Source organism: Scophthalmus maximus, chromosome 19, assembly GCF_022379125.1.
Source record: "Scophthalmus maximus strain ysfricsl-2021 chromosome 19, ASM2237912v1, whole genome shotgun sequence".
Taxonomy (NCBI): Eukaryota; Metazoa; Chordata; class Actinopteri; order Pleuronectiformes; family Scophthalmidae; genus Scophthalmus; species Scophthalmus maximus.
The window spans coordinates 17,314,915-17,340,875 of record NC_061533.1 but is presented as its reverse complement, the minus strand read 5'-3'; the positions used below and the strand labels follow the sequence as shown (position 1 = coordinate 17,340,875).

Sequence of the window (25,961 nt, the reverse complement as noted above, 5' to 3'; positions counted from 1 at the left end):
CAGAGCTATACAGCTGCCGGTCACGAGGACGAGCAGGGAGGTGAGAGCCGGAGGAGGTTGCAGGGAGAGGAGGAGAGAGCCGAGAGAAGGCTGCAGGACGATGACCAGCAGCCAATCTCGGGTTTGAGTGACCAGTTACCTCCCACTGCACAGCGACACAGAAGGCAGCCTTCAGGAGAGAGAGAGAGTGAGAGAGCTGTGGAGCTCTGCTTAAATGTGTCCAGTCAGAGGCAGTCCATCGCGGAGAGGAGACGGGGGCCGAATTGATGGAAGGTGGTGGACCATAAATGAAGGTATTGATTTCGGGGTCAGACTTGCAGGATGAGGTCTCGAAATAAATTGAAATAAACATATCAATACATCAAGTATATTACACCCCGAGCGCACACATACACTTTTACAGATATATTATGAACCTTGTTTAGCCTAATATATGGTTGATTAATGCACACGTAATAGCTTTCGTTGGAGCGGAGGAAATAGGTAAACTGGGCCGTCATTTCTTTTCATTATTGTTTTAGGCATCAGTTTGAGTGAGAATTATTATATGCTTGCTGATTTCGGTAAATCAGGGATTATTGACTATGAAGAGGAGAGGATTTTTACAGTGGAGAATACAGTGCAGCATGTGCGTCTTCATGCAGTCACATTTTTGTGTTTTCAATTGATTACATTTGGTGAGTGAAGTAATGTAACCCTGTCTTTAATTTTATTTTGTCATGTGCACGCTTTGAAAATTTCAGTTTTACGACCAAAATTGAGAGTAAAAGGATTCTAATTTTTTTTTAAAAAGGTGTGAGTGACACCAATCACTATTTTTAAATTTGAAAATCCATTTCATCTGCATAATAAAGGAACAAGGAGTGCACTATAAAGTGAGCACTCAGGAAAGGTTAAAGCATTTCCAATTTATGGGTCAGAGGGAAACGCTTTAGCTGGGAGAAGGGGAGAAATTACTTGGCTGGGAGACCAAAAGAATCTCTGTGTAAAGACATGGCAGCCAATTAAGAGAAAGGTCAGACCATAAAAGAGGAAGCAGCACAGGAGAGGCTCTGCACACACGGCAACGGCATCTCCTCCTTTTCAAATAGCTCTCACTCCGAAATCTATCAGCTGCTTGCAAAAATGTCTTTATGTCTTTTATAATGACTATTTGTTTTATGTACCACGTTTCTTAGATGATTATTCAGATTAATAAAAGTTTATGTCCAGCTGCAGGGGCAGCCCAGCCATGTTCAAGCGTTACTGTACATTATACAGAAACTTTCTGAGAAGGAAAAGAAAAATCGACATGGAGACGATCTAAGCTGCTAAAGCCAACATGACTGCTGATCTTTAGAATAATCATCCTCACTTGAATGTCTGAAGACAGAGAAATCTACAAACTAATGCCACCTTGCTGTTTCAGCCTAAACAAACACAGACTATTCTACTCTAATCTCTTTTGTTTGAAAAGAAAATGGAATTGGATAACTGCTTCAAACCTCCCCCCTGTTCATACCCCTCACCAAAATCAATCAGAAATACATAAAAATGAAAGAAAACAGATAAACACAGGACCATGCGTTCATATAATGGTGACTGTATCTTTTGACACCATTGGTGACAAAGACAAACTGAACCTACTCAGGATGATTTCAACATCAAACATGAACTTGTTTTGTGTATCTGGTGTTCACCCGAATAAGAAGCACTGACCAATAGTATTTGCAAAACTTAAAACATGTAATAACTGTTTTTGTGGCCACTTGGGGGCAATGGAAACAAATATTGGGGGGCATTGACAAATTATCACCCTTTAAGTTGAATTGGAAAATGTGAAAGCAAACAATTGCAATATTCTCACAGTTGTGTTTCTTGCCACTTGATGAGTGTGAGTTCAATATATACTCTTCTTTTTGCTCTGGTTTTGGTCTCTTCCTACTCTTGACCTAAATATCTGGCTCCTTAGCTGCTAAATGCTCCACTGCGTTCACGGCCTGTAGTTGCTGAGCTTGTTGCTGTTCATACCTGGCCTGAACGTGTGCTTCAGGTGAGCCAATTACAAGTTCTCTAAGTACGTCAGTTCACACATGGCATTATAATGCATAGCCACGTGTGTCTTGCTCGACCACTTGTGATCGGATCTCACTTCCCAGCTCTATATGCAAATGAACACGAACATCATTGTCGTCTGCAAAGACCAAATGTGTTGTTGTTTTTCGCCAGTCTGACTTTGACAGACGGGCCCTTTGTCAGTGTGTGTGGGTGAGAAAGAGAGAGAGAGAGAGAGAGTCAAGGAGATGCTGAGCGAATCAATTTTCTGCGTGTAGCTCTACAATAAAGAAAGATTTTTCTAATTTGAAATCGTAAAAGAAAAAGAGTAGAAAATCAATATGTGGTGGTCAACGTTGATATTGTAGCAGGCCAGAGGAAATCTGCTGAGCAGACGGTCCTTAAATGTTCCCCAGGACGCCTTTATGTTCTCACTGTTAAAAGAACGTGGCCACATGAGGCCCAGACCGACTCTGAATGTGGTCAGAGTGGTCGGATCTTAAGTGTGTCCTCAAAGTGTCTTGGGTGCGTTCACACCTGTCCGCTTGTAATCGGATCACCGGAGACGCATGCACCAACAACTCTCTTTACAGTACATACAAGTTTTCATGTGACCCGTTGTTGATGTAACAATATGCAGTTGATTATAGCAGCTTTAGAGAACTTGGTTTAGATTGGATGCATGTTCGCCGCCACCGCATATACTTAACAGATAAGATGATCATTTTCAAGTGATAAATGAACATCTACATAATGGATTGACAATATTCCTGCATCACAACTTGCATTCTTGTCACAGAAACCCACTGCATCCCCATTATGAGCGACTCATATTATTTTTCAGTAATTAAATGCTCATTGTAAAAATTGCATCCGCAGCAGCTGACTGTGGGCCTCCGTCAGAAAATCTCACTAGTCTCCTAGCCACCAAAAAACAGTTATTCAACTATATGTTTGCATTAAATCTAAGCACATATATGTATGTCCTCTCACACACGCACACACACACACACACACACAAACACAGAGTGTTTAATTGGTGGTTGGTCAGGTTAAATTTCTGGCATTTGTCATGAATAATATTGAAATGGCATGTGGAACACTAAATGATAAGAGGTATCACTCTATTCCTCATCTCCTCTCTGATTGATGTGTGCATTAATGAATGCATGTATTTCTGTGTCCACGCGTGTTTCTTGTTTTATTACCTTCGTATCACGGCACAGAACTCCTGTGCCTCTGGGGGCTGTAGGGCCGCTCAGCTTCAGCAACAATATCACAGGTCGCTCCACAAGACCTGCCCATCAAGAAGGGAGATCATGATGGCTGTGAAACAGTCTCATTTTGAAAAGGCTTCAGGTTCCTTCTCCCCGCCCCCCTGGACACAGCCTCTGCCTTCACCTTAGGACCAGTCAACCATTGCCTCCGTTCCCTGCCTCATTTGCCGAATATAGTTTCTGCTTTGTCCAAGTGGTGGCAGCTGGGGGCGGGGGAGTTGTCAGGTCCAGCTATTTCCAGAATGGAAGGAGCATACCGGGGAAATACATATCCACTCAAAAGGATGGGAGTCTTTTTTTGAGGCCTAGATTACATTTGCAAAGGTAATGAGACAGAACAAAAGCTGTCTAATATCACGCTGTTCAAATGTATTCCTCGTGTACTTAACACGGCTTTTTGCCCGGAGGCTGAGAACCGACAGTGATCATATTTTTCCTCTGCGTGAAACTAAAATGTGATATTTGTGAACTCGCGTCCAAAATGAGAATTTCAACATTTAATAGAACACAAACACAAGTGAAATAAAACAGATTTAAATGAAACATTTTATTATACTATATATTATTATATTTGGTGACAAAGAGTAAATCATTACTTGAAAACAGTATCATTTTTAGAGATTTACTGTATGATAAAGTGGTTATAGTTTTTTTCTTTTTAATCTGTACAGATTTTGGCAAAGAGTTTTCTGTTTGGTGAGAGAAAAAGAGCCCAGAACAGATTGTTGTTCGTTTAACAGCAAAGTTCGAGAGAGAGATCAATACATGGAAATGCACGACACCTTGCCCATGCCCTCGCGTTGCCCCCCCCCCCCCCCCCACTCTCTCTCTTTGAGCAGCTGGTCATGCACGTGGGCATGTGACTGTGGCATGAGGAATGACATGCGTAATGGGAAGTGGCATGACAATTAGGCTGCTTATGTGGCTCTGGAGGTGAGCTGGGTGTGGAAGGGCGGCCAGGATCCCTGCTGTACTCAGGCTGGCATGATAGCTCCCTGACACAAACAGCAAAATGTAGAAAGAAATCTCTTACAGCAGGGGTTTTGAACACCAAACGTAAAATCAGTCAGCAGTTGGCAGTTTATCTAGAACATGTTGCATTATATTGCTTTGGACGTGTCAAGTGTGCCATATAAATTCATTTGTAGGGAGGAATTTGGACATCAGTGACTGAAAACCTACGACCAAAAAGGACAAGGCAATGAGGAGTTATGAGAAAGATGATGTGTCAATGATGATGCGAGGAGGAAAATCTACAGCTTATTAAAGTCCAGAAATCGGAAACTGATATATCCAAGTAAACAGCTTTCTTTTTTCCCCCCTCAAAGGCATAACAGTACATCGTGGCTCTTTGACCTCTGCAAACCACTTTTTTTTTTCTCTGCCGCAAAGAATCACGATCGTGGCAAGTGACAGCACCCTGACACCCTGTCACCTCCCTGCTCTCGCTCTTCCAGGAGCTGCTTCGTTGTTTCTCATCTCTGCGCCTCCAGAGCTGACGTGAGAACAACTGGCATTGTCCTGTCTGGGGCCTCTGTCCGTTTGCCCCCTCCTCATATTCAGGAGCAGCCACGAGTGGCCTCGTCGTTTGAGCTGATGCTTTTTGCATAGTTATTAAAGGAAAATTACTTTCCCACATCGAACAGTGTGTTCGATGTGGGAAAGTGTGTGGTATTTCACCATTGATGTGTGGTATTTCACCATTTGAATCAAAGCTAAACTGACCTATACACTCTGACAGTATATGCACTCATGCTCACATTCATACATCCACAATACAAACCAACAGGGGCATATATGCCCATGAGAATCACAATGACTTATTGTCAGCCTCTTTCCAAAGCGACAAAGTTGCTATTGGGTGAAAGATAATGTGCTGGATAGATACACAACAGTATAGTAAAACTATTCTCTTCACTTGTGTTTAATATGAAGAATTCCATTTTAAAATATTACATCTACAAATCTAAAAATGTTAATACTCTCGAGTAACCTTGAGGACTCAAACTTTGAACTCAATTTTCAAAGCCCACTAGTTCATCTGATTTTTAACTGTGTTTGTCTCTTATTCTCCAACAGATGGTTAGCCTCAGAGAGCACATTACATTTTTTTTTGTCCTAAATTTTTCAGCCCTTTTTGTTTGGGATACCACACCATTTATACATCAAAGTCTCTTTATAGGTTTTGGAGAGTTCTGCTGCATATGTGAAAGCATTCAGGTCCGCTGTGTTGAAGTGTTGGTAGTGTAGGCACCAAAGGGGGAAAAAATACATGGAATGATAAAAGATGAAATCTTTGGTTCTGCTGTATCGACTTTGATCCTTTTTTCTTTTCTCTTTTTTACTGTCCATTGTGAGTCAGACAAAGATATGAGAGTCCAGTGCTAAATCATGGAGTTTACCACTGATGCATGTGACAGCACAAGCTAGCTGACAAGATCCTAATGCCCTCAGCATGTCCACTAACAGAAGCAGCATGTCCAGACAGCTGCTCTAAAAGAGCTTTTAAGTTAGATTGTGTCATATTTTGTGAAAAATAAAAACACAGTGAGGTAAAACGTTAGCAGATAAATCTGTGTCCCCAACACGGTAAATTCAGTATTAAGTGTTTGAATGTCCAGTGTCTTCTTCATAGGTAGTTTCATTCCGGTTCTTTATAGCAATTAGGATGGTACAATGTGGGGGCCACGCTGGTCTTTAGACAGCAGAGCAGAATGGGAGGCTACGGTACAGAGGCCTCACTCTGGGGGTCTAGGGTTTTGGCAGCACAATGTGTTTACATTGTAATTAGGATTTAATTGTCCTAATTAGAATCCCCAAACCCTGATTACTCAAAGCCGTGCAGCCTGCTGAGCCAAACGGCTTGACTCCGCTTCAGTCGTCAACCTAGACACCCTGCATAATGGTTTTCTCAAGAGCATGGTGTAATGTTCATATCATTTTCTAAAAGACCCTGATGACCATGAAGGGGCCACTCTAACTGCCCGGAAAGCATTGGAAATAATAGATTTCCTGGAAATATGTTTCTTGCCTCAGGCTAGGAATATGTTAGCAGAGGAAGTCATATGCACAGGCCCATATTCAGACGGGAGGCCTCTATCCCAACCCTCATCCGGGGCGGCTGTGGCTCAGCACGCAGAGTCGTTCGTCCACCAACCCGAAGGTCCCAGCTTCCGCCAGTACACATGCCTAACTTACCTCTGACGGCTCTTCTGACAGTGCATGAATGTGACAGAAAAATGTGTGGTAAATAGCAGCTGTGTGTGAATGGGTGAATGTGACTTTCCTGTAAAGTGATTTGAGTGGTCTATATGACTAGAAAAGCGCTATATAAATACAGTCCATTTAGCATTCATCCAACAGGAATCCTCTATTGATTTTTATTGAGCAGATTTTGGGATCAATTTTCATACCATCAATATCCCGCTTTCTTTCCTCCCCTTCCAAAACCATGTTTCCCTTTGTTTTCCTTTGTCTGACTCTTCATCTCTGACTTCTCTGGCGTCCCAAATCAATGCTACAGTCTGGGCATCTGTCCTGGCCTCCGCGGGGAGGTTGGGGGGCAACAAGTGGAACATAAACACACCTGTCTCCCTCACCCTCTCTACTTGCCCTCATGGGGCTGCTGGGCAGAAGGCCCCATCAACGGCCCATCTGAGCCCTATAACCATCACTGCCAAGCCCAGGTCCCAGTAGAGCACACTGGGCTGACACTCCAAACGGTGTGTGGGGACGCTGGCCGGATGGCTGGCTCATGCTGCCGCAGTGCTGGAGGGAAGCGTGGAGCACGTCAAACCGCAGCCAGCCTCTCCTGGGGCTCCGCACGGCTGGACGGGCATGGCGCTCTCAGGCGCAGGGGGAAGGATTGATCCACAGGCCAACACACATCAATGATAGCACGGGAGCGATGCTAAATGTGCTCAGTGCCTTTAAACTGTGATTTTATTTTTATATATTTACATGTCAAACTTTTGTCTCGTTGGACGTTGTTTCACCAGGCTGCGAGTTTAGCAAATTTGCGTGTGATATGCAAACATTTGCAGAGGCACTACCTCATTAAAGTTGAACTGACATTTTTTTTGTTTAAGCTCAGATATCAGCGTCCCTTGATTGTTTTTACTTGTGTACTTATTTGGTCAGCCACACAAGTGTTAGCCAATGCTTATAGTCCTAGCTGTGATTTCAGCAATCCATACGTTACTCATCAAGGAAATAATAACCTTAGAGAGATACAGAGTGCCAAGTTCATAGTACTAACTATTTCTGTGAGCTTAGTCACTCTGGTCATTTACCAGTGACAGAGAGGCAACTAACACTATAGGACCCCACAAATGAAATGCAAAAGCTGCCAGCAGCAGGTGTAAGATGTCCAAAAAGTACCATCTACTGGAGATCTAACCTTACCTACTTGCTTGTAGGCAATGAAACCTTTTTCAGAGACTATTATATAGCTAGTGTGTCTGAACCTGTTTCCAGACGTGAACTCCTAAAGTGTCTGCAAAATCGCGTCCGGACGTTTTTACCGGAGTTTGCCGTTCATGCAGCTGCAGATTGTCTGAGTCAGGTGTGTTCACACCAACAAGAACATTTACAGACGATTCGGTGGCTTCTGGGTAGAGCCTGCAGGAGGCAAGACATGATGATTACTCGGCAGAAGCAGTGTTTTTGTTTACAGCCGTCCACAGTCGCTGTGAATTCTCCAGAGGTTTCCCCCCCTGTATTCTCACGTGGGCATTCTCCGCAACTTTTACAAGGGGGCTGGCAGGAAAAGTTCCCACCAATGTCCCGGGTAGCGTTTGCATTTTCTTACATTCAGCCCCTCCAGAGAAGCTCAGGGAAAAAGTCCGGACTTCACTGCATGTCTGAAAGCAGCTCAAGATAGAGAGTCCACACTGAACAGAGGTCTGCAATACGAAGCAGGATTTGTACCTTCAGGTTTTAGGACAGTGGTTCGCTTCATACATCACACAAGCCTGCAGACCCAACCTGTTACGAGGCAGGAAAGGTCCTGATGGGCTTGGTGTGCAGATCATGAGAGGGTCTCGTAGGAGGGCAAGAGAGTTCAGAGAGCAGCAAACCCCTTTGGCTTTCCCTTGTGACTTCATACGAGCGAACCCTCATTATTGCAGAGGTTCAGCTCCTCAACAGCCATTCCATTGATATGATCCAACATGAGAAACTGATTGAAGCACTAAAACCTTGTACTAGATATGAAAGTCAGCCTACTTATCGCCTAAAATTATGTTTTTATATTTATTTTTTTATTTTCTCCCAAATCTGTTTGAGCCCACTGCGGTTGTTAGCTGAAGGAAATACGAATATGGCTAAAATTGTCATATCCACCACAGGAATACATCTAAGGAACACATTAATTTAATGGAATACATAAATGTAATCATAGCCAGATCTAGTCGTGCGCTAATGGAGCAGTGATATCATATAGTATTAATGTGTACCAATTCACGACACGTTTGAGTGGCTGTACTTGCTGCATTAGGCAGCTGCAGCCAGTTTAGCCTGGATGTTGTGTTTTAACTTCCTCATACTTGTTGAAAATAATCATTTCTTCATTCATAAAAATACGCAGCTGCTGCCAGGCTCGCACATGCTTGCGATAGCTGCGAAAACGCCGCCCCCCTGCGAAGTAAACGTGCACAAGAAAGCCTGGGTTGATTTTCCAAGTTGATAACCACTGTCGCGTGAGCGCTGGGCTTGATTGCGGCTATTCCTTAGTGAAGCCAGATAGCGATGACATATCCACGGTGTGTTGAACTCGCTTTGTAAAACAGGTCCCAGATATGCGGGGATGAAAGCACTCTCCATTGTTTGAATCCAATTTAATTTCTTCAGCAAAAAAAACACTTTTTTTCTTTTTTTTTAATTAAGTGAAATGAAACATGGGGACATCCTCTCGGTGTGAGATCTCTGCTTAGCCCACACCTCATTTAATGAACCAAGTCCTCTCACTAATGAGGCTAACAAAGGACTCCAGGGTCAAGTTCTCTCCTCGATTTCTCACACACTTTCTCTCTTACTCTAATTTTTAAGGTATAAGTATATTTAAAAAAAGATGTCAGCAGTAAAATTTAGAGGCTTTTAGTAAATTAGTGAAGACAGGTCAGAGTCTCTTTAGTAACTTATCAAGTTCATTAATCTCCAGCGACACCAGGCCAAGAAAGTCCTCTTTCATATCACTTCACTGAGGGAGACCACATCTCTCTGACCTCCGGAGATGCCACCTGCCATTCTGGCATTATCGAGGCTAAACTGTCCGTTACCCATTTCTATAAATTACGGTGCACAGAGATTATTGGAGTCATGATGGAAGCAGCTGTAAAGCGAGCACCTCTTCAAATGTTTTCAGCTCCGCAATACACCATTACTCATATATTATAATGTTGCTTAGCAACCCGTTCAACAGCTATGTTGCTGGGGAGAATGTTATGATGATGATTATTGTGAATTATAAATTAACTTATGCTTCATGGCTTGCCTAATAACAGATGTAAACCTTGGCCTCACTTGGCTTTTTGTCTCAATATCTGATGAGCTGTGCAGCCTCAGCGAAGCAGAGTGGGGAAGTGGATTCAGACGAGCAGTGGGGGTGAGGGGGATTCTGACAGCAGATCTTGACAGCAGAATATCTTTGTAATTTTTACAAGGAGATTATTCTTGTATAGAGGCAAATAAACATAGTCGTTACCCTACAGTGTGAGGTATAGAAATTCATCTGGTATCTGTACATCTGACAGCATCCTTCAATGAAGCACACAATAAAAGAAAACAGCTCCTACATTCCCGCACACACACACGCACACACACACGCACACACAATCACATTCTCCATCTCTGCAGGTGCTGTCATGGGCCCACTCTTCAGCCTCCCGTCTTTTCCCCAGCTCTCCTCTGCTTCCTTTGTTCCCAGACTGCACACCGTCATGTCCAGGTCTCGCCTCTAGGGAGTTCGGCCTGGCAGGAGACTTGTTTTCAGAGCTTTGCTCTTTTTTTTTCTTCTTTTTTTTTCCCTCCTCTTTTTCCTTTCTCCTTCTTGGCTTTTTTTCTTCTTCTTTTTTTTCCGTCTGTACCGGCCCTGGCTAATTACCGGCGCATTCTCCTCCTGCCAACAGCGTGCTGCTGCTGTCGAGTGTGCCTGCCCACCTCCCACCCTCCCCCACCACCATCACCTCCTCCTCCTCCTCCTCCTCCCCCACTGCTCTGTCTCTCTCCTCCTCCTCACCCGGAGCGAGCGGAGGCAGAGGCAGGAGGTGGATGGGAGGGCCGGGGTACAGATGTGTATTAATGAAGCAGTGAAGGGCAGGGGGTGACTAGAGAGGGAGCGAAAGAGGAGCAAGAGGCTATTTGCATGCAGAGACAAAATTCACTACTTCTACAATGCCTTTCTCTCTATCTCGCGCTCTCTCTCCCTCTGACTGTTTCTCTCTCACTCCACATCCTCTTCCTATCATACTCTCTGTGTGTCTCTCTCTCTCTCTCTCCCCCTTACCTCCTTGCCTCTCTCCTTTGCTCTCCGGCTTGCTGCCACTGCTGATTTGAATAATTCAGCACAAGCCGGTATTCTCCAGGGCCCCATTGTCTGTGCACGGCAGGAGAATGAGAAGGAGAGAGATAGGGAAAGGGAGGGAAAGGGGGGCGGGGGGGGGTGGCACGGGCCAGTGTGTGCGTGTGCGTGTGCGTGTGTGTGCGTGCATGTGCGTGCGTGTGTGTGTGTGTGTGTGTGCAAACAGCGGGGGGAGGTGGGAGGTCCATCCTGCCTGCCTCCACCTAGCTGTGGCGTAAATCAGTGCTAATGAGGTAGAGGAGGGATACCTAGGCCCTGGAACTAGACTACGGACGCCTGCCATGCAAGAGCACTAAAGCACACCGGTAGACACACTTTCTGCAGTCTGCGTGCATATAACACCCCTGCAACCTTCACTGTTCTGCTGTGTTTCGGTTATTGACTTGTTGCTAAACCTCACACCCATGTGTGCGCAACCCGTCGCATGCTCAATGTCGTCCTGCAGGGGGGTGGGGGGTATCGGCAAAGAGAGCGATGTTCTCAACAAACACAAGAAAAACAATCGGTGTAACTGATCAATAGCACCCATTGTTACGGTCGTGTGTTTGTAGGCGGTCAGCAAACACAACAAATAGTCATCCTTTGTGCATAAATCACACCGCGTTGACCATTCAAAATGCAATCGGGATGACACATTGGTGCTGGCTAATTGCTGGAACACTTTCTGCCCTTTTACAGCTTGTCTGTTTAATGTTGTTCTTCAAATGATGCGGAGGTAGTCTAAAAGATTAATTAAAGAAAAAGTTTTCACTGCGAATGTGTGCCTCCTCTCCGGAGGTTATCTGATGTAATACTTCTACTGTCGCGGGGCTGTGACAATTTGTAGTCTTTACAGCTGCGAGAAGAAGAGTGAGAATTGCGTGTTTAATTTCTTACAAAAGAGGAGATTTGCCTGCGTATGGCAGACCAAAATTTGACATTTTCCACCCTTCCCAGAAATAGATCATCAGAGTGGAGTTGAACTCTGAAACACTGGAGGCCAAACGCCGAACTGCTGAGAACAGGAGACACAACAGATGCTCTCTCTTCAGCTCTCTTTGACTTTATTTGGCTTTTTAAACCTCATTGATCTTCACATCACATCCCAACTTCTGTCAGCCCGGCCCCTGCTCTCGCAGCCCCTCCCCCCTCGCACCGTCCACCCACTGACTCTGCCAAGGGAGGAGACCAACAAACCGTCCCGTCCATGGGTACTTCCCCAGACGACAGACACGACACAAAGACTGGACTCAGATCAGCTGAATGTGACAAAGCTCCAGAGACTGTGGTCTACACACTGCAGCTTCTCCACGCCCAAGTGGTGATTTGTTCCCATAAGAAAATATGTCAGTAATAGCTACACCTTCATGAATATGGACCAATGTGGGAGCTTTGTACTGTCTTCACGTTGACTTCAGTCAAGTACCTCTCTCTTAGGAGATGACACACAAGCCTGTCAGATGCAGGGTTTTTAGTTTGTCGAAGAAGAAAAAAAAACAGAAGAAAAAGAAAACATAATGTCTAGACATGAAAGGAATGACGCAAATGTTGTGAAAGGGCTTTCTTTCGTAAGTCTTGTGAACTCGCTGTCAGGCATGGGCGAAATGTGCATTTTAAAGTGTTTGGGAGTGTAGACGCAAAACTAAGTATTGCATATTATTTCTATCAGCAGGCCTTTAGTTCTATATTTGGCTCCTGTGGGTGAAGAACTCAATAAAAAACAATGAGTCCGGGGGAGGCATGATCACAAGTTGTTTTTTTTATAGAGGAGCTGATTTCCTGGGTACATTTTACAACTGTAATAATGTAATCTAGGCAACATTTATTGGGTTGTTTATCTGAAACAACAAGCTAAAAATGTGTTAGATGGGCTCAATTAACCAGCAAATCACAAAGCCAGTGTAATGTGGGTACCTTCTCTTTATTGTCTCTTTTCTCAATGTCTGCTTGTTTGTTATTCTCCACCCACATCTAGTTAAGACGTCTAACGCCATCAGGAAAATACAGACTTAACTTCATATCAGCAAGCTTCACACGATGAGTGTGCCCTCAAGACTCGAGGTCAAATAATCAGCTTCAGGAATCTTCTCAATGAATCAAACTCTTTCCCCCGGAATAATTTCACTCAATGAGAAGAACGACCAGAGACTAACTTCACTGTTTGCACTCGGGGCCTCCTCACTCTCAGTCTGCTCTCTCCCCCAGTACTCGCCTTTCCAAAAGCGTTGACTGGCGGCGGGAGGAATTCCTCCAGGCGAACTGCAAATTTGAGAGAATAATCGAGTGAAACAAAAATGGTAAAAAAAAGGGCAGAAAATAGAAAGGCGACACTGCAAGAAGTGTGGATGATGGCACAGCCTGTATGGCAATCATGGTTTCACTGGTATGTCAAACTGGCTGTGTGGTCGGAATTATGGATTCAGTCATCGTCTTGGTCGTCAGGGAGTTATATTGGAGAGAGAGAGAGAAAGAAAAAGGATATTCAACATCTGTTATGCAGCTGCGAGTATTTCTAAGGGTCGCCAGGAGAAAAAGGAATTAAACACTAGGAGGAGGAGGAGGAGGAGGAGGGGACGCTCCGAGAAGGCTGGGAGAGAAGAGGAACCCAGGATCCAAAATGGCTGGATTTGATTAAAACAGCAATAGCAAAGAAGCGCCTTTGTGTTCAAACAGTCATATTAGCCTAGTTGAACTTTCACGTCACACAGGACGGATCTGTCGGTCATGGTAAACTAGACTTGGTCATGGTGACTTGTGCGATGAAATCAATTTTTCCTATGAAGGTGAGCTGATTCACACCATGTGTAAAGTTTCACCTGATAAGTAGTAAATCTACAGCAGCTCATCATGTGTCTTCATTTAACAGCAAACTGCGGAGTGTAAATACAAGGTCTTCATCATTTCCTTTCTCAACAGCTGTAAAGTGGGAGTTTTTTTAGTTGTATTTTTTTTTTTAAAGGGCCGCGCACGCTGTGTGGCGGAGTGGGGACCCGGCCCAGAGCTTGGTCGAGCTTGGGAACTCCTACAGGCCCTGACAGTAATCAGGAGGAGAAGTGAGTGCTGAGGAAGTGTCAACAGAAACAAACCCTGTGCTTCGTTTAGGCCAGATTGAACTGATAGCTCATTGCCAGTGACATAATTTAGATGAATGGTGGGTGCAATCCATCAGAAGAGTATCGCCGGTGTGAGTGTCGGAAAAGAGGAGGGGTGCGACCCTCTCCGTGCCTGGCTGCCAGTAGGGATCCCATTACCTTACACCTGTTAACAACACCAATCCCCTTGTATAAACAGTAAAGTGATCCTTATATCGAAGGCAGAGCGACTGAAAGAGGCAGACGGCGGGAACGCGACCGAAAGAGAGTGTGGAGAGTGTAAGAGGAAAGAGCTGAGAGGACAGACGGAGCAGAGGAATAAAGAAATGTTTTCTTGTTTGGTTTCAGAGAGACTTGCACCTCTGGAAGTGATGGATGAACCCAAGGTCTGGAGAGACAAGTCATGGACAGATGGCTCAGATACACACACTCCAATTCCAACACAGCGGCCTCCAGACTAAAGCAAGAGGGACATCTAGTGGTGGAGAGTGTAACTCCACCATCACTACATATTTCTCCCATCCTGAACTGGTGGAAACTTAATCGAAAAATCTCTAGCAAATGTTTGAATTGCCAAGTTTCAAACAGCCACTGTAAAATTTGGAAAAAAGTATATTATTAATTTAGCCAATAATGCATGCAATGAAAAAGGTTACTCATAAATTTAGGAAAACATCTCCACTGCTTTTAAAGAGTTCCTATTCAAAAAAAATGGCATAATTATAAATGTTGAGTGAATCAAGACAATTAATAGTCATTTGAATTAAAATGAATACACCTTTCTGCGTGAAAGCCATCCTTAAAAAAATTGATTGTGGACTATCTAACAGCACTATATTTTATGCTGACTGAAGAAGTGCAATTCAACGGGTAGAGTGTCTTGCAATTTTCTTTGACTTAGGAATCAGTCACACTAATGTGTTAACACTTAATAATTATAGTTATATGTTTGATATATGTGATCATGTAGAATCAGTCATCAGTTTTATAGGAGCAAGAGAAGGAGTCAAAGAGTCTTTTTCAAGCCTTTGAGTACAGACTGTTGACATGCTGATTATATTAAGGGACTTACATGGTGCTGATGACATTGTTACATTTCTGAACAATCAACTCAGATGATCATAAGTAATGAATTCACTACATCGTCAATAATAATCTTTAAAATCCTCCAAATACAAAATCAATAGCAGCAACAGAGGTGTTCATACTATTTGTAATGTCGAACCAGCCAATCACATTCATTATTGAACCAGCCTGTGTTTTGAGGTACAAAGATGACCAGCATGAAATACACTGTGGGATATTGAAGAGGATTCTTATATTAGTCAAGTGGCAAATATCTGAAATTGAAATATCCCCCCCCCCCCCCCCCCCCCCCTCCTTTTTTTGGGCGGGGTAGGGCGGTGGGGGTGGAGGAGAACTATTATCCCTCAATGAATGGCCTGTGCTGAAAAATATAAAGAAGAACTACTGGGTAAAAAGCAATTGCGTCGAGTAGAAGGTTAATTGCCCCCTTTCAGACTGTGAAAATAATAGACCAAAAATCAAAAGCTGTCCAAAATTTGACTAAATTACCCTCCTATAGCTGTGGAGAGGGGTTTATATTCATCACTGAACAATAATGAGAGTCAGAGAAACACACAGCAGTGACCTGACAGGCTTTATGGTAACAATTAACTGTTTGATAGCTTTAGTGGCCACAAGCCACAAAAGCATGCATTTGCATGCTTTTGTCATTATTTGTCAGTTTTCACTGTCGACTTGATTTATTGGAAGTGAATACGACTAGATCGCAGTTTTTCAGCAAGTTCTCTTCAACTACAGTTTCACATCACTTCCTACGGACTTGCAACAGCACATCAGCGCTTTGGGACAGAAAGTGTGGACAGCCTCCCTTCCTCTGCTGTTAAGACATGTCAGTGTCTGTGGCTTTGCATCCATTGAACTTGGCCTATTCCTTATTTTGGCTGGTTCAGTTTTGTTTTGGAATCAATTTCAGAACACAAAACCTCAGATCGTGTTGCACAAGCTATAAATACATCTGGAAGAAATGCTAGCACTTTACCAATTATACTATCCAAAGGCGTGTCTGCATTAAAATACTTTTGGGAAAGTAATGAGCCTGGGTGTGAAGCAAAAACATACTCAGATGCCATAGTAACATATGAGGCTGCCAAGAGGTGGTTAACTCAGCTTAGCAGTGAACTGGGGGAGGAGCAGGAGCAAACTTTATATGTGCGGTTACATTTTGACAGACCCTTTTGCTTCCAGTAAAGTGGCAACCCACCGTGTCGTCACCCATTGGTTCGTGAAAGGCCAGCGCCATCTTTTCTTTTTGTTTTGTTTCTTTTAAAAGGAAGTGACCCTATTTGAATGAGCCGGGGGTTGGGCCTGACTGAGAGCTCATCCACTGCTTGTCCATCTACACCGGCGACCTGCACCTATTGGACAGTACTAGCTGTCAATCACACATGAAATTGAGACCATAAACTCCTCAGGAAAATGTTTACTGACGTTATAAATCAAGTGAGAACTAGACTGGCTTCTATAGAAACAGACTTCTTTTTGCCACGAGTGGAGTCGCCCTCTGCTGCTTATTTGAGAGAATACAGGTGTTAGGCACTTCGGCAATGGCTTCGGCCACTTTTATATAAGCCGGCTGTACCTTGGGTGTGGTATCAATCATCTCATCGTGACAGCAGTTTCCACAGTCCTCTGGAAAGTGAGTACCTCTTAAACTGAACAGCACATTCATTAGTATAGTCATGAGGAACTGAATTTAATGATGCACTGTATGTGTGTGAGGACATTTGTGTTGGGAACAAACCTGTGGGAACTATGAAAGTGCTAAATCGAGTGAGCGTGTTGGTCCTAAAGGGAGTATGTCGTACTGCCACAGTGCTAATGACAGTGCATCTTGTTCCCTCCATGTCTATCCCCTCAGTCCACAGTGTAACTTCTCAATGACTTTGTGTAAATTGCAGTGTGTGGGAGCACAAATGATGCAGCCCAACTAACACTATTCATCCTCGGACGAGTTTCTCCTCATCCTCCTCCCTCGCTGCCCCCCCCCCCCTTTTTTTTTACCGTGTCTAACGAGTCACGTCCATCTAGCAATTATTATGAAATTAAAGCTATTTTCCATGGCCGATGTTTGCCCTGGTAATAACCATGCCGAGATAGGCTTCATTCATTTAGCGTTTTAGTTCAGCTCAATTCCTGTCGCATTAGCAAGAGGAGCAAAATCAGAGTGTCACTCAGACATTCCGCTTAATGGTTTGGCAATGGCCTGGCCTTTTTTTTTTTTCTCTCTCTCTCTCTCCCCCTCTCTCCGTTTCCTTTCGCGATCCTCCTAACCCTATCTCCCTGCCAATTATACTGTTTAATCTATATGTAGATAATGGTGTCCAGGACCTCCCTGTTGAAATGTCAGGTGTGAAGAGGTTATTAGCTAACTTTTAATTACTGTCCATCATTTACCATCGAGCAGGACAGATTGGTCCTCTCCGACCGTCCGCTTATCTGGTCTCTGAATGTTGGCTGCAGGCGGGGGAAAGAAAGACATTTAGGGAGCACCGGGTCTCCGACTTAATATCACAATTTTCACACTATTAACAGGACTTACTGTTTGGAAGAATGACTTGGAAGGGAGGAGAGAATGGTGCGACCAGGTAGATCATGTGTCACATAGTTTAATGGAAGCAGATCATGTGTTGAATGGTTTAATGGGAGATGATTTCAAAGTCTAGAAGAAGAATCAGCGGAGAAGAAAGTAGCCATAGTATAATATTCCACAAAACTCTGCTGCAACTACGCAAGTAAATTTTCATCAGCATAAGGCAGAGCAAGAGTCTGTGCCGTCAGATTTTCCAAAACACTTGAACCACATAATGTTTTGTCGTTCTGAAGAGTTGGGGTCAGTCCCTGGGTCTTTGGTTGGTCTGAGGAACCTGCATCTTGACGAAACAAAGATTGTCCTGTTCGCCGAGACTGGTTACATTTCCCTCGACTTTGAATGTTTTAAAAGTCTGCAAGCCATTTTCGTGAACTCCCCCTGCCCTTGTGTTAAAGCCCCTATTGTACATTTAAAGACCTGCAACCCCTGACCCAAATTCTGCCGCTCTCCACTTTCGTTCCTGCTCTCCCATACTTGTACTGGGGCCCAAAATAATACGAGTGCCGTCCACAAGCCTTAAGCTCTGCGCGTGTGTGTTATGTAGTGGATTGCAAGGGCTAATTTTACGATACATAAAGAAATATGAAACATATCATTTTTTCTAAGATGAAAATGAAACACTACTACTTTGTTTTGTTGGTAACTTGGATTTTTAAACTGGAAAAACATATCAGTATTATCATTGTCACATTTTTTTTATGACCGAACACATTCCGTGGCGTATGCTAGAGGTGACTCACGACTTTTGGTATACCACATGTTTTGTGATGTGCATCTCTAGCACTTTATTATTTCAGCACTTTTTGGGCCGGTTGTTTCAGTGGAGTGTGTGAAGGTGCTTGCAGTCGGCATTTCGCAAGGATGCGTTTTGTATCATTTGTCTGGTGCACTCCCTCTTCATTAGAAATAAAGGATCTCACCACTAAATCATATTGGTTTATGTGTATTTGCAAATATATATATATACATATATATATATATATGTATATATATATATGTATCGTATAAGCTTGTAAGATACGTTTGACAGCGCTGAACATACAGCAGACCAAAATAAGAGCTGTGCCCGAAAAATAGAGAATCTCAAACGTGTCATGGTCTCACGCCTTCATCGGAACTACGAGCAGAGACACAGATAGAAAAAACACGTACCTGCAAAGAGAGCAATCTCTAGTCAGCCCTTGAACTGCCTTTGAGCGGATTTACTATATTAAACTCTACAGGGCCGAGCACTGCTGATTACACCGCCACAGAGAGAAATACTTCCCAGGCTTCGCTTTTTTCTTTTTCTCCCTCGCCATCTTTTACAGCTTACAGACAAATTCCATTGGAGGCAGTGAGCTGTTATTCCAGCAGACATCCTCCCTGTGATGGAGGCTCTGGTTACAGAGAGCTGGATCACCCATATAAACACAGACAGACACAGACACACACATGCACACGTGAACTGTGCTCAGAGATTCCTGGTTTAAATCAAGGAAAGACTAAAATGAAAAAATATGAATGGTATAATCTCTAGAAATTCAGAAACGATTGTGTTATTGTGGATTTATTTCTTGATCAGCCACATTTTTTTTTTTTTATCTCTATGACTCTCTCTCTCTTTCTCTCTCTCTGGGCCACGAATATCTCTGTGGTATCCAAGTCCAAGTCATTTCGAGCATCGATGTGTTTTCAAAACTAACCATTCACTAGAGAACATCATCATGAAGCCGATTAATGTTTTTCATCCCAACATACTTGCCCCTGAACTGGAGTTTGTGTGACATCTAAGACTTTAAGTGGAGCCTCACTGTTCTGTGCAGAGTTTTGTGGGTGTTAAGACTCTGCTCTCTGAGCTCTGTGGTGAATTACAGCTGACCCATGAAGACCCCAGGCCCCGCTGCTCCTACCTTTGGAACCCCCCCTCATCTGGATCACATTGGGCTCAAATGAGGGGCAGAGCAGACCCTCCACTGTCTGACACAAGCATGGGAGGAGGACGCTGGGATGAAAGGGGGGGGTGGGTTAGGGGTTTAATCTGCTGAACAGCGCCTCTGTCTTTCTTTCTGTGTCTGTCACACACACACACACACACACACATATAAACATGTATGGCATTTAGTTGAAGTGCATCAGCCAGAAAATCTGAATTATTTATTAGATGTGTAGCGTGTTAAAAACATAACGTTGAATAAGTAAGTTAGATTGGTCATGTCTGTCCAAACTGGGAAACACTCTAGTGGCTCTCATGTTATTGGACACTGCCCCTGTCTGCATAGCTTGTGATCGCTCAGAATATACAGAGTAATGACCTTTGACCCTTGTACCTCAACAAACAACAGACCGGATTTAACCATGTGTCACACTTTTATTTTGAAGGACAATTACATTTAAGGAAAGAACAATCATTGCTTAACACGTATTTTAAAGGGATTCAGAAATGGGTAGTTCAAACCACTTACAGTAAATATATAGAATGTATCATCAAAATAAAGTGATAGTATGAAATCACCATTACAAACATTTGTCCAGCTGCTGCAGAAAATCCTGTAAGCAAGTGGAGGAAGTTAAACTTGCACCAGAAATATCCAATTCTCTAACCTAATGAGTTGCTGCCCCCTGCTGTAACACTGCATCAATGAAAAATCTTAAATCCTCCTATCGATGTAGCAGCATAGCAGGACTGCATTGCTATTTTTGAAAAGTTTGTACATATTAAATCAGAGTTAACACATGGAGATAAAGCTGTATCACTTCTGACATGAATAAATCCCTTTGTTGCGAAGCTTAAAGAAAACCCTCAAATCTGCTCTGTCATACTACACAGATTCTGTGGGTTTGTAAATTGATTTTTTATTGATTTGAATTTCTCTAAATATGTGTCTATTTCAGAAAGGACAGAATGGGAAAATCATAAGTTCAGTACTAAACCCAATTGGTTCAGAGATAAAAATGTATAAACTACACATTTTTACGAAAAGAAATGACATAATGCCTGTTTTCAGTATGAAAGTATCACTTGAATTTGAGAATAGGTTAGGCTCCAAAACAAGCCAATTTCATCTCTGAGTGTGTGTGTGTGTGTGTGTGTGTGTGTGTAATTATATTTCAGTCCAAAAACAGTAATCAAGTGAGTGAAAATGTTATTTAGGATAATAGCTCCCCTGGAGTTGGCTCTTCATAGAAATAAAAACACCTTATAATTTCCTGGCTGGTTGCAGAACTTTAACTTCACCTTTTCTTATCTTTGTGTTCTTGTTGAATGCTTGACTGCGTGGGACCTCCTGTCTTTGTCTCTGTAGCTGGAATTTTACATGTAAATAGAGACAATTTGATTCAAAAAACATGTTTTATTCATGTGTTTATTACAAAAGTATACAGTAAAGACAACTCATAAATTAGCAATATAGTTGTTGTTTTTCAAATAGCTGTTTACATTTAAATTATTTTTCTCAACATGCTTTATACGTCCACACAGTTCAGTGTTTGAGAGGCTCAAGGTTTTAGAAGTGTCCTGGTGCTCACCTCAGCTGAATAATTAACTGTGGATACATATAGATATGAATATGGCGGTCACTATCACGTCACACTCTGTACAAACACTCTGTCTCGTGCACGCACGCACACACACACACGCACACACGCGCACTCAACACTGTCATGAATTGATCAAATATGAAGAATCAAAATCAGGGTGCTTCACCAATTCTGCCACGCAACACAGTTAGTGATTTAGTTCGTTTCTCGTTAGATTAGTAGTTTATTAGTGGGTTAGTTTGTTAGTTTGCAGAGAGCTATCAGAAGCTCTTCATGTTAGTAACTGTTAATTGAACTTCGGGTGATGTTAGTAGCTCATCATGAGAGGAAAACGTCTTTAGCTTAATCATTTAGGACTTGAGTTGTTCTCCGTAGCACGGCTCTCCGGTAAAAAGCACTTGCTCATGACACAAGAGGATGTTTCGGATGAAGCTTCCATGCAATGCGATCGAACGCACGTCACTGGCGCTACGAGGTATGTTCTGGTCTAATTCAAAAAAAAAGGAAAGAGACATCGGGACCGAAAGAGTGCGTCAGTCAGAGAGAGCAGAGTTGTTAGTAAGAGCCACGGGCGGGGCCTGATCCAGCCTCCCCATTGTTAGTATCAACACCATAAGGAGTTAGTAGTGGAGCCGTTCGCTTGGCTTGTGACAACAAGCCAGGCACTCACCTGCACAGGTTGACCACACAGACACAAAACATGGTCTCCTGATATTTGAATTCAGCCTGTGGAGTGTGACACAGTGCTGTAAAATCATTTGGCATCGGGGTCAGAATCAGGTTGGTGCGGATTCTGTTCCAAGTGTGTGGTCAACCCAGTTTCATATTAGCCGCTGCGCCCGCTCCTCTTTTTTCGTCTTGTGGTTAATAACATTTCCCTTCCCAAGTCCTGAAAGCCTTCTTGACGCGCTAAATTTTTTATTTATTTTTTTTCTTCAAAGACCAATCTCGGGGAGGTCATCTGTAGAAGGATTGCAGGATGTTGAGAGAGGAGTGTGTGCATCAAGCAGAGGGTTAGTCGGTGGGTTAGGGAGAACCAGGCCAGCCATCAGCATTCACAGTACAGGTTAGTAATCATCCGACTGTTAGCAGACATTAGTACTGTTAGATATTAGTGAGATACTGTTAGTACAGTCCAGACCTGGGTAAAACAAAAAGCTATTTGCACATAATTATTAGCATTTGATGTAATTTGCTTAAGTATCAGATGAGGGGGCTGTAAGCATCAAAACCATTAAATCGATGCCAGCTGGCATCATTTAGAAAACTACACACCATTAATTTCCAGCACCATTCTTATGATTATCTAAATCACAATCGCCGGTACTCCGGTGTAGTTGTAACAAATGCTAAGAATCATTTGTAAATATTTTTTTGATCCCTTTTCTGTTACATCCAGTGGCTAGAAGAAGATCTTCAGGCATTTAAAAAAGTTTCCAGTGATGAGAAGACAAAAAAAATCACTGTAAAGCAGTTGATAGCCTCGGGCCCAGTACAAACAAGTTTCTATCAGAAGCAGAGTACTCATGCACGTTTATGGAAATGAACACAAACACACAGAGAGAAGTAGGGCACATGCACAAACAGTGCACTCACTCACGCAGACAGACACACAAACACACCCATCCATGACAGTAAAAAGAGTATGTACTGTTGATAATACATTTAAATAGTTGGTATCAAACCCATATTAAGAGGATTTAAGACAAACAAAAACATACTGTGCGAATTACACTTGAAATATGTGAAAACCATCATCACACATTTTTTTTTCTCTCTTCTTTTTCTTAAAAATATTTATAGCTTTCCACTCATGGGGCTGGCACAGACACATGCTCGCTTTGTTGAGACGTTAACGCCCAAGACAGCAATGTCAAGTGTCTTCTGCATGGGAGAAGTGACTACAGTGTTAGACAGCGTCACCAAGGCAACCGCGCGAGGAGGTCACCGCACACAGCAGCTGCAGAACGCAAGCGTGGCGTGTTCCATGGCTGCAGCGTCAGTGGGTTTGATCGGCCAAAAGTGAGAGTGGGGGCGGATGAAGCTGTATTGGTATTACTCACGGTAAGGGGGCTAAGTACACGCGTTTGAGGTTGACAAAAAAAAAAGAACACTGCAGCGAATTATTTTTCGCTCAAAATATATACGAAATACCGCCCTGCCCAATCTGACCATGCGCACACTGCCTGCCGAGAGGCCAGTGGCGTGCTTCAACTCCTCAGAGCTCCTTTCACCGACACACACGCAGGGCAGCCGAGATCCTCTCTCCAGTCCAACATGGATCCTCTCTCCCTCCGAAGGTACAGGAGAGCGGTAATGGCGTCGCGCATCAATCACTGTGGGAGAAACGACATGACAGCTGTTACAGCCAAAAGGAAGTCAAAATGGAAGGGAAGTGAATGATGATGTGAGCCACATTCCTGTTGACTACTTTTGCTTTTAAGACATATTTTTGTTGCAGTCTGAAAGATATGCAAAAAAGCATTTTTTTATTTTTTTTTTTACAGGATAATCCTGCATAATGTTGAATAAATGAATCTGAAGAGTAGATTATGTTAATCAGATTTGGTCATGGTCTACACTTTTAGGTCGGTTTATCTCCCCTCTTAGCCATAATCCTGGAAAGGAGAGTGGCATATAGCAGAAAATATGGCAGCGATTTAACACGTAACTAATCTCTCATGTTCCATCTGTTCGCCATTTATCTGCACTCTGAGCCAGCGCCGGGGCTTAACACACATACACAGGGACACACTACATGTGGGCTAAAGATTCCATAGAAATGGGCTCTACAGTTTATATTCATCCAGACCTTATATAACGTGGAGTCACAGTGGTGTGTATATATATATATATATGTATATACTGAGAGATCATTTACCAGCCTTTGGTGGCAGTACAGCAGAGGGAGATGGCGCAATGCCGGCAGGTTTACAATGAGGTCCGGTGCGAGCCCCGATTCGCCTTTTCATCAGTGTAACTGGAGAAGAACACACAACACAAAGCAGCAGAAAAGTGGGATGCAACCCAACTGCCCTCCCAAGATACCCCAGGGAATGCCTGTTCTTTCATTCCATTGTTTCTCCTTACTGTTTTTTTTTTGTTGTTTTTTTTTACTTTGAGGCAAAGGAGAATGAAATACATCCCATACTAAAAGATCGGTGTCACTTGAAATGGGCTTCATTGATCTCAGTCATCTCACTGACGGAGCATTGCTATTCATTTCTCCTTGTGATATTGTGTGCCTGTGAAAATGAAGCCCCCCTCATGTGAATGAAGGTAATGCAGCCTGTACACATAACCTGTCTTGCTGTTGGTTCCCATCTGGATCCTCCCAGTGTCCTGAATGGCGACATGTCAGCAGATCTGCAGGTGAAAACCGGACGAAGTCCATCCATCCAAGGTTACCGGAATATGAATGAGAGCGTACTGAATGAGTTTGTGGATCATTTTATATCTGAAACAAGATCTACAATTCAGCGACTATGTTTTTACATTCATTTATTTGGTACATCATGGCCCACTTTGCCTCATATTAACCTATAGACCTAACAATAATATAAATACATACATACAGTCAGAACCTTAGACCACGGCTAAGGCTGGAGTCACATTAGCTGGACATGACTTTGGGCCAAGGGCTGCAAAAGTCGGTTACAGCGGCTGCAGCCCAGGCTATAGGCTACACTGTCTATCTGAAGCCCATATAGGCGATACTGTAGCCTACAGCAACATCTTGTCCGAGGTTAAACGAATAGTAAATTGTATTTTTTTCGATAATAAAACATAAGCATGTTGATATTCATAAACACTGCAAGGATGTCAGATTGAGGCGAGTCATTCTCTTCACACTCGGCCCCCTGGTGCGGGATATTAAATGAGACCATGTTTATCCAATCAGGGAACAGAAACCCCTCCCAATATGAAATAGTTCGATACGCTCAATAAAACACGTCGAATGTCAAAGAAGAGGAGAATCATTATGATAGGAACCGTATGGTCCTCTTTTTTGTGTGGTTTCTCTCCTACCAGTGGTTTCCAGATTCCTCGCGCACCTGGCCTGCAGCATCACACGGTGCGAGAGGAGAGATCCCATCTTCTGCTTCCTCTCCTGTTCGTCCCCATGCTGCTGCCCGAGATGAGATGCTGCCCAGGACCCGCGGTGAGAGGCTGCTCGCCTCCTGGCCGGGCGTCGACGACGGGCCGGCCCACGGCAGCAGATGCGGGTGTGCCAACCACAGCTGCGCACTGACGGGAGTCCGGTTTAGAGGAAAGGAGACGGCACCAAGTGGAGACGGAGAGCCCCGACACAAAGAAGATGGGTGGAGGGCACTTGAGAGCACGGCGACGTTTTCAACCCCGGCGAGGCTGCACATGAGCTGGAGGGAATCGGTGGTGTCGCTCCCCAGCTGCCGCCGCCACAGGTTTATTCGCTCTTTTGTATGCGCGCCCTTCATCCACCATCCGTGTTTCCTGGGCAACAGAGGAGGGGACCGCCTGCAGGCGTCGACGCCACCAGCAGACCACCTCCAAAGCAAACAACACCACGGCGGTCTGCTGTTGTTCCACTTAAAGGAACATACTGTAACATGGCTCACTTTTCTTTCTTTCTTTTTTTGTACTTATTAAATTAAATGACCCCCTGGTTTCTCAAGATACAGTGGTTTCTCGACCAGCACTGCTCTCAATAGAACACACACACACACACACACACACACACAGGACTCAACCACCACAAATAATCACTGGTAATAGTGATTAACAAACTATTCTATTTATTCTCCATGTGCAGCCATTGCTACTGC

General features: G+C 43.5%; 1 protein-coding gene and 1 long non-coding RNA gene across 7 annotated transcripts in view; one reads left to right on the top strand and one right to left on the bottom strand.

The window, feature by feature from the left end:
• LOC118314520 overlaps nucleotides 1–14,742 on the top strand; it is a 206,912-nt gene extending 192,170 nt beyond the window's left edge. For 3 of the 6 annotated variants that reach the window (XR_007030193.1, XM_047329319.1, XM_047329322.1), the window contains 2 exons: nucleotides 13,829–13,922; nucleotides 14,310–14,742. Coding sequence is in view for 3 of the 6 variants with exons in the window: in XM_047329319.1 (XP_047185275.1) it covers nucleotides 13,829–13,922; nucleotides 14,310–14,422 (207 nt within the window). In the remaining 3 variants the exon portion in view is untranslated. The remainder of the gene's footprint in view (nucleotides 1–13,828; nucleotides 13,923–14,309) is intronic. The other 3 variants (XR_007030191.1, XR_007030192.1, XM_047329320.1) reach the window with 1 other exon arrangement.
• Nucleotides 14,743–20,949: 6,207 nt separating this feature from the next.
• Nucleotides 20,950–25,739, bottom strand: LOC118313847. Its single transcript, XR_004794534.2, has 3 exons — nucleotides 25,186–25,739; nucleotides 24,038–24,522; nucleotides 20,950–23,492 (listed from the first exon to the last, which is right to left on the bottom strand). It is a non-coding gene; the product is annotated as an uncharacterized LOC118313847 (long non-coding RNA).
• Nucleotides 25,740–25,961: the final 222 nt, after the last annotated feature.